General features: G+C 35.7%; 2 protein-coding genes across 3 annotated transcripts; both read left to right on the forward strand.

Annotated features, from left to right (window-relative positions):
- On the forward strand, positions 3,814–6,503 carry LOC107625857 (WEB family protein At2g38370). 2 transcript variants are annotated; one of them, XM_021116249.1, is made up of 2 exons: positions 3,814–4,128; positions 4,719–6,503. In XM_021116249.1, the coding sequence occupies exons 1-2, from the start codon at positions 3,994–3,996 to the stop codon at positions 6,240–6,242; spliced, it is 1,659 nt and encodes a 552-aa protein (XP_020971908.1). In that variant the 5' UTR covers positions 3,814–3,993; the 3' UTR covers positions 6,243–6,503. The 2 variants fall into 2 exon arrangements, with proteins under 2 accessions (XP_020971908.1, XP_016184071.1); XM_016328585.2 differs by having other exon boundaries at positions 3,820–4,128; positions 4,722–6,503.
- On the forward strand, positions 7,045–9,099 carry LOC107627750 (proactivator polypeptide-like 1; the record flags this gene model as incomplete). Its single annotated transcript, XM_016330573.2, has 6 exons — positions 7,045–7,228; positions 7,621–7,740; positions 7,950–8,095; positions 8,305–8,490; positions 8,780–8,839; positions 8,989–9,099. Coding segments are annotated over exons 2-6 (618 nt in total), but the record flags the coding sequence as incomplete, so codon positions are not given.

The following is a 9,104-nucleotide window of genomic DNA, read 5'->3' on the forward strand; positions in this document are numbered from 1 at the left end:
GGGATGAGAAGCTGAAGTTAACTCTTCAACTAGATGAAAATGATAGCAGAGTTGCAATAACTAGCGACATGTGGACTTCCAATCAAGAAAAAGGTTACATGGTTGTCACAGCTCACTATATCGATAGTTCGTGGAAGTTGCAAATGCGCCTATTGAGATACTTCATAAACTTCTATATATTGTGTTGTATTAGTATGTTGACATCTAAAATTCATGCATCTTTGTTTTATTTTTTAGCTTTTGTTATGTTCCTTGTCCCCATACAAGTGAAGTTCTTACTCAAACATTGATGAAAATATTGTTAGAATGGAATGTTGATAGAAAACTGTCTACTGTTATATTGGATAATTGTTCTACTAATGATGCTATGATAGATGAATTGTTGGGGCGGATAGATTCTTCATTCTTGATGTTGGGGGGTAAATTGTTGCATATGCGTTGTTGTGCTCATATACTGAATTTGATTGTGAAGGATGGTTTGAGTATAGTTAAGGAAAGTATTGAAAAGATTCATAGTAGTGTATTGTATTGGACTGCAACGCCGAAAAGGAACAAAACTTTTGTTAGTTGGTGTGCTAAAACAGCGATTCCATTTACTAAGAAATTGGTTCTTGACTGTCCGACTAGGTGGAACTCAACTTATTTGATGTTAGACACTGCATTGTTGTATAGAGCTGTCTTTCCTAGGTTAAGACAAAAGGAACCCCAATATAAAACTGTGCCAAGTAATGAGGAGTAGGAACTTGCCAAGGAAATATGTGATAGATTGAAGTTGTTTTATGATGTTACTCAACTGTTTTCTGGTTCTAAATTTCCGACTGCCAATCTTTATTTTACTCTCGTTTGTAAAATAAAAGTCTCATTGGATGAATGGCAACTTTCTAGTAATTCTTTAATTGCTAATATGGCATCTAGTATGAAGAAGAAATTTGAGAAGTATTGGGATGAGATTCATGGCATTATGGGTGTTGCTGCTGTTTTAGATCCTAGGTACAAGATGGTTGGGGTTGAATTTCAATTTGGAAAAATGTATCCAGATCCAATAGAATGTTCTAAGCAAGTTGACAGAATTCATCAGTTGTGTAATGAGTTGGTTAATGAATACAATCAAAAAATGAGTTCTGATGTGTCACATATTGGTACAAAAGAAGTTGATGAAAGTGGAAATACAAGCGTATTTGGGGGTGATGATTATATGGTGTATCTTAAAAGAAGAAAGATGATAAGGGGTTCATGTGTGAATGTTGAGTTTGATCATTATCTTGAGGAGGACATTCATCCTCCAAATGATCCTAACTTTAATGTTTTGAAATGGTGGAAGAACAATCAAATGAAATTTAAAGTTTTGGCAAAAATAGCCAAGGATATATATGCCATTCCGGTATCCACTGTTGCTTCTGAATCTGCTTTTAGTACAAGTGGTCGTGTGATTTCTCCTCATCGCGGAAAGCTCAAAGAAAGCATAATTGAAGCTTTAATGTGTGGCCAAAGTGCCACCCTTACTCGTGAGCAGTATGCTTTGGCATTTGATGGTGGTTACCGATGGGGTCATATGACCACCAATCTTGTGAAATGTATCAACTCTGTCTTAAAGGGTGTACGCAATCTCCCAGTCACTGCACTTGTTAAGGCTACATTTTACAGACTGAATGAGTTGTTCACTAGGAAAAGAGCCGAGGCTGAAGCCCGAATCAATGCTGGACTTGTGTTCTCTGAGATGGTGACAACCAAGCTGCATGCAAATCAACGAGCATCAGATAACATACAGGTTAGCTATTTTGATAGAGAAAATGAAGTCTTCGAAGTACGCGAGATGCCTAGTGGGGTTGAGTATGCAGTTGACATACGCCACCATCGGTGCGACTGTGGTGAATTCCAGGTTGACCGAATTCCATGTCGACACGTGTTTGTGTGTTGTGCAAATCAGAGGTTGGATTGGCAAGTGTACGTTAATGACGTTTACAAGATGGACCAAGTTCGAAGAGTATACAGGGCTAGGTTTAGACCACTGGAAAATCCGGCAACGTGGCCTGCTTATCATGGACCTAGATTCGTTGGAAACCCGTTCCTCAGACGGGTAGCCAAAGGTCGGCCGAAGATGACCCGCTTCTTGAATGAGATGGACACTCGTATGTTGCGTCGCCCGAGGCGATGCAAGCAATGCGGTGCCGAGGGCCATAGTCGCAGTAGATGTCGTCAAAGTGGTGGACCGAGTGCAGGTCCAGCCGAAGAGTAGTAGTTACCTTTTTTTACATTTCGTTTGAATTTACATTTATGTGACAGAATTGTCCCAAATAACAATATTATGTGACACTTTACATACATCTGCATGTGCACATCATCATTCAACACTATACGATCTTTCAAACCCCTAAACCACTTTAATTTTATAAAGCTCCCTCTACAGTCCGTCTTCCTCGGTGCAATTCCAAATTGGTGCAAGCACTTGGCTTCCAATGCCTAAAAGCTACTCATGGTCGGACCTGTAACCGGAAGACCATTTGTCGGCAGACCGAGAATTACCGCCACATCCTCCAAGGTCACGGCACACTCACCAACCGGAAAATGAAAAGTGTGAGTCTCGGGCCGCCATCTCTCAATCAGAGCATTAATCATTGCTGACTGACCTTTAATAACTCCAATTTGGGATACATAATAAAATCCAGTCTCGCGTAACTGTGACTCAACAATTTTACTGAATTAAAATTCAATTGTTAATGATTATAAATAAAATAATTAATTAAATTTTTATTATTAATCATAATAATTAATTAAACTCAATTACTAATACTGATAATAACAACAACAATATATCAATATCCACCTATTTCAATCTAATATGTACAGATCTTATTTTTCTTTCTCTTTCATTCATTCATTCTTTACATGTGTCATTTATTTTTTCATTTTATTTTAATTAATATGCATAAAAAAAAACCCAGTTCACCCTCACCGGTACAATTTACTAACTAACCATATCATTCATACATACATACATACATACATACATACATACATACAAGGTTTATTCCTATTTTAATTTCTATTTCTAACCACTTAATAATAAAATCATACATACATACATGTTTAATCTCTACTTAGTGCCATTATAATATATATTGCTAATAAAATCTAAAATTATCACTATTATTATCATTAAATCAGATTATTAAAAAATAAAAACTTACATAATTTGAATGTCCAAGATAATTAACAATATGAAACTCTGGTTGATTTACTTCCTTAATTTTTCGTCTTCTTGACATTTTTATTCAAATTTTTCACTAAGATTGTTGTGGTCCAACAATGGTGAAACGATGGGGTTGAGAATAAGCAGAAAGGAATAGTTTGTGTGAAAGTGAAAGAGATAGTGTTGGGAGGGAGTGAAACACGGGTTTTGGAGGGTGAAACACGGATAGAGAGTCACGGGGCCACCCAGAAGCCAAGTGCATGCGCGACGCGTGGCAAGGAGGTCACCAATCGATGCCACCGATTTGTGCACCTACCACGCCCTGAAATCGGATCCACCGATTTCCGTCTCTCCATTGGTGCCACCGATTTTTTCGACAACGCCGTCACATCTTAATAAAACACCCCAAACCCCCATAGCACTGTGAAACTCCTTCACCGACTCTCCATATCAAAATAAAAAAAGTCAGATTTTGTTGGTGTTAGTAGAACTATAGAAGTATAGAACGGTGAAATTGTGAACACTGAACACGTTTGACCATCTGAGCTTTGTTGTCACTTTCTTCAATTCTTTTTTCTTTTTAAATATTATAAATAAATGTGATGTCTTGTTACCGTTGACAGAAGAGAAAACTTTGTCCCCACCCAATCGCTACTTGTTGTGGGTCCCATTCTCGAAATTGAAGGCAATAACTCCGCTCTCAGCTCTCAACAACACAGACACTCACACTCTCTCTTCACTCTGCACTCTTCACTCTCTCTCTCTCTCTCTCTTTCTAGCTCAACGGTTCATTTGTTCATTCCATGGAGCTTGACGGTGGTGGAAGAGCTGAGATTGATACATCGGCGCCTTTTGAATCCGTCAAGGAAGCTGTTTCTCGATTTGGCGGCCTTGGTTACTGGAAACCTATTCCCAATAATTCCCACATTCTACTTCAGGTAACAATTTCCAATTCCTACTACAACCTAATGCCTTTACCTAGGGTTTCCGATCCTAAATGTTCCAACTTTATATCTTGTCTATGTAGTTTGTGTGCTCTGTGCACAATGTAAATGGGATCATATTCTTATTTTCAATTTTTAGTTCTGGTTTTGTTATGTTTCTCTGTGATCCAGAATTCATATATTATCTATTTATGGCTAGTTGTAATGTCAATTTGTTCATAAATTTCTAATATTTGGCATGTCGGTATTTAATTTGTGTTACACTATTATGGTGGTAGTCTAATTTTCTGTGAATGTTTATTGCATACCTATAAACAAATCATAAAAATTGAGAGTAGTTTAATTTTTACTCACTTAGTCATCCAATTAAATTCACTCTTTTAGATGACTATTTAAGTAATTAGTATGAAAGTTAGATAATTATTCATAATTAATCCTATATTTAATTTCACAGTAATAAGTGAAAATTGCTTTCTCTGTTACCAATCTCTATTCTCTAATGTTATACATCTTCATTTTACTCCAACTTTTAAGTCATTTGTATTGACTATTGAGCTAATTAGTGAAAGTTTCTTTTCTTCAAGCAGCGCCAAAATGAAGAGCTTGACCCTGGAAAACTGGAAGAGCAAGCAGCAGTTATGGAGAAAGAACTAATAGTAAAAGAAAGGGAAACACTTGAAGTCTTGAAAGAACTCGAAAGTACCAAAAAGCTTGTGGAAAACTTGAAATCAAAGCTTCAGAATGAAGAATCCGAAGCAAATTTGAGGCTTCAGATGAGTGTCTGCGATAACGTATCTTCTGTCAAGGACATAGAAGAGGATAAGGAAAACCGAGCCAATCTTGTTCTTCAGCTTTCAAATGAAGGTTGTATTTCATCGTCTCCGGGTTCAATATTAATGGAACTGAAGCAGGCGAAACTGAACCTGAACAGGACTACAAATGATATCGCTGATGTGCGGGTTGCTGTGGAATTGCTTAACAAGAAGTTAGAGAAGGAAAGGATCTCCCTAGAGAAAACCCGTGAGAGGCTAACTCAGAATTCTTCAAAAATATCTTCACTTGAGGAAGAGCTAAACCAAACTAGAATTAAACTACAAGTTGCAAAAGATGCTGAAATTAAGGGCAGTTTAGATGATCCTTCCGATATCACAAAAGAGCTACAGAGATTGAGTTCCGAGGCAGATCATTTCAAGAAAATGGGAGAAGCAGCGAGATCAGAAGTCATGAGAGCAATGTCTGAGATTGAGCAGACCAAGGCTATGATAAGAACTGCCGAGATCAGGTTGGTTGCTGCCAGGAAAATGAAGGAAGCAGCTATAGCAGCCGAAGATGCCGCGCTCGCAGAAATCAAAGCCTTATCACATGGTAGTTCACCCGGAGATGGTGAGCAAAAGCATGATGGGATTACTCTTTCCTTTGAGGAGTACACTGCCCTTACTGCCAAAGCTCGAGATGCCGAGGAGCATTCCAAGAAGAGAATCGTTGATGCTATGCTTCTAGTTGACGAAGCAAACTTATCGAAAATGGACATCTTGAAAAGGGTAGAGGAGGCAACAGAAGAAGTTAAAACCAGCAAGAAGGCCTTAGAAGAAGCTTTGGAGAGGGTAGAAGCTGCAAATAGAGGAAAGCTAGAAGTTGAAGAGGCTCTAAGGAAGTGGCGATCCGATGGTCACAAAAGGCGTTCTTCTATACACAACTCTGCCAAATTCAAGAATTCATACCCGTCTCACCTCCGTCGAGATTCGCGATTGCTCGACGTGAATGGGCTAAATCTGGAAAACAGTGAAGTGAATCCTGTTCTAAACCCAACCCTATCCATAGGACAGATATTGAGCCGGAAGTTAATGGTGCCAGATGATTTTGAGGCCAGGAGAAGCTCGGCCGAAGCAAGGAGAAGCTCGGCAAAACGGAAGGTGTCGCTTGGTCAGATGCTCGGCAAACATAGTTATTATGACCCAGATCAACCTTTTGACAGGCAAGTTGAGAAAGAGAATGGTCATCATCCACAGTTCTCTTCTGCAAAGAGAAAGAAATTTGGGTTTGCTAGATTCTCTCTTCTTTTGACAAAGCAACAAAAGAAAAAGAAGCCAATGCTGAACTTGAGGTGAATCAATATCATTTGGTGGCAATCTCTTGTTTCCAAGACAAAGAAAAAAATGAGAAATGGACTTGGTCTTTCAATTACTGTTTGTTGTGTTTACCTTGATTGGTTTGAAATCCTTGCTATGTATACTACTAACTAGTGTTTTCTTTCTTACCCTTGGCTTGCTATGTATGCTACTTGTAGAGATTATTTGTATGAATTCTTTAACTGTTGTAAGCTGGTGTTATATAGTTTCCATGTTCCTAAAGAACAGTCTTTTCTTTTTCCCTTCTTTTTACTCTATATTTATACAAAGTTATGCTATATTGGCATCAAATAGCCTTGGGATCAACTACACATGATTTCAAGAAGTACTTAATTTTGATTCACTTGCCACTCTTTTGAACCAAGTATTTTGTAATTATATATATTGGTTTCATAGAATTATTGTTGTTGGTTTTTTAGAATATTTCTTAGTTAAACCACTTTGAAGACCAGAAAGCTTCCCTATTTTAATGTGTTTTTTCTTTAATAAGATGTTCCATCCAATCGATGTATTGATTTAATTTCTTTTTGTTGATACATTTATAAAGTAGTGTACTTAAATATAATTTAATTTCTGTCTAGTACATTGATTTGTGAATAATATCAAAATAACCCAAAAAGACTTATATGAAATGAATCAATTAATTACCTTCGATAAAAGGTTTAATATTTATTGGAAACAATATTTATCAGAAGATTTTCATAATGAGTATTCAAACTCTAAATCAAGAAATACAAATAAATTGATTTATGAGGAAATATCAAATTCGGTCCGGTCTAATTTTATTTTTTATTTTATCTTGTAAGCCACCACCAGCTAGGAAGAAAAACATTACAGAACAAAACAGCCATGAATCAATAAGAACTACCTTTCTTTGCCTTCTTTCCTTGTCCTCTTTGATTTAGTTGCAACCGCACAGACACATATATTTCTAACACATTGCCCAATCATTCTTCCCTCATAAGGTACCATTCTAGTCTTCTAATTCCTCACATTAACATTGTGTAAATTTGAATTAAATTTTAAAATTGCATGTGCGTTATTAGTTAGTTCTTCCTTAATTTAATGATTTTGTGTAGACATAATACATGATACGATTTAACGATAGAGTTTCATAAATGTAACTACTTCTAACGAGTTTTAAATTTTCTAATTAGGGATCCAGAGTTTTTTATTTTTATTCATATATGTACATCTTTGGAAATCAGAATAGCATTTTTAACATATTTATTGCTATTTTCTAAAAGCAATTGTTTAGTTTTAATATTAGGTTATTTAGATTTAAATTTATCTTTATTATAACTATTTTACTTTGATGCAATTTAAACATGGGATTTTGAAGTGGTTGTGATTTCAGGCACCATGGAGGGAAGAATAATGGGGTTCTTGTTTCTGATTGTGTTGAGTGCTATTTGGACTTGTAATGCAAATGAACTTGCAAAACCAGATGAATGGAGCATCACCATAATAACTGCTGGTAACTTTTCTATTTTTGTTTTTTATTTATTTGTATTTGTATAATTCTTCTAGCTCCAATTAATTAGCCTTAATTAACATTTGATTCTTAGCTGATGAACAAACACAAACACATTAGTTTAGGTTAAGTGAATAATTTCTGTATATATATAGTATGGTTTTGGAATTTGAAACAAAGATGCATCAATTAATAACATATTCAAAATGCAGAACTAAACAGAGATTCAGGTATGTGTGAATTTTGTGAGGAATACGTGGCTGAGGCACTTGATTATCTTAATGATAACAACACACAAAATGAGATTGTTGGTGTCCTTCATAATTGTTGCTCTTATATGCAGTTTTACAGCAATAAGGTCAGTACTTAACTTGCCTTAACCATGTGAACGTAATAAATCCATTTTTGTTGGGAAAATTATGATCACTTTTTTTTAGGAAGTTATTGTTTGAATGTTGAATGAATCAAAACTTTAGCACAAATATTAGTAACAAAATCAACACTTTGTCCATTTTATATATTATTCACTAATCTATAGTATGTGGTTTCTTCTTATGCATTTCACAGTGCACCAAATTGGTGGATTATTATGTTCCTCTTTTCATCTCAAAAATAGCTTCAATTGAACCTCAAGAACTTTGCAAAGACGCTAACATATGTCCATTCATTCTAAATGTTCAACAAGATAGCTGTGCCAAGTGCAGAGCTACTGTTTCCGCCATACTCATTAAGTTGAAAGATCCTGAAACACAGGTTAGTAATCACAAATTTAAAAGGGCGAGTACAATTAATATAAGGCTCTTCATGGTTGAACTATTTTACTATTATAGTTGGAATTGATGGTTTTATGGAACATTGAAGCTAACAACTTGCTTGCACCACAAAACTACGTTAACACATAAGAGATATTTTTTGCTTGCAAATATTTTAGAAACTTAATTCTTTAGATATATAAAACTTGTAATACAGTAATATATATGAAATTGCCTTTCCTTGAACTTTTTGTTAAATATATAACTAACAATTTATATTGAAATTTCAGATACACATAATGAGGGCATTAATGAAGGCTTGCAACAATATGGAGGACTTAAAGGAGAAGGTAATACATTACTTGTTATTGCCATATAGAAAGTATACAAGAACATAATTTTATTTTCACAAACAATTTTATTTTCCCCTTAATTTGTTGATCAAAACCTTCCAACTAGAAAGCATGTTAACAATGTGGGAATATGATATTGTTTGCAGTGCATGAGGGTGGTTTTTAAGTATGGACCTTGGGCAATTGTAAACGCAGAGAAGTTACTCAAGACAACAGATATATGCACTCAGTTACATGTTTGCAAGGAAGAAGCCTCAATCAT

Source organism: Arachis ipaensis, chromosome B02 (genome assembly GCF_000816755.2).
Source record: "Arachis ipaensis cultivar K30076 chromosome B02, Araip1.1, whole genome shotgun sequence".
In the NCBI taxonomy this organism is placed as follows: Eukaryota; Viridiplantae; Streptophyta; class Magnoliopsida; order Fabales; family Fabaceae; genus Arachis; species Arachis ipaensis.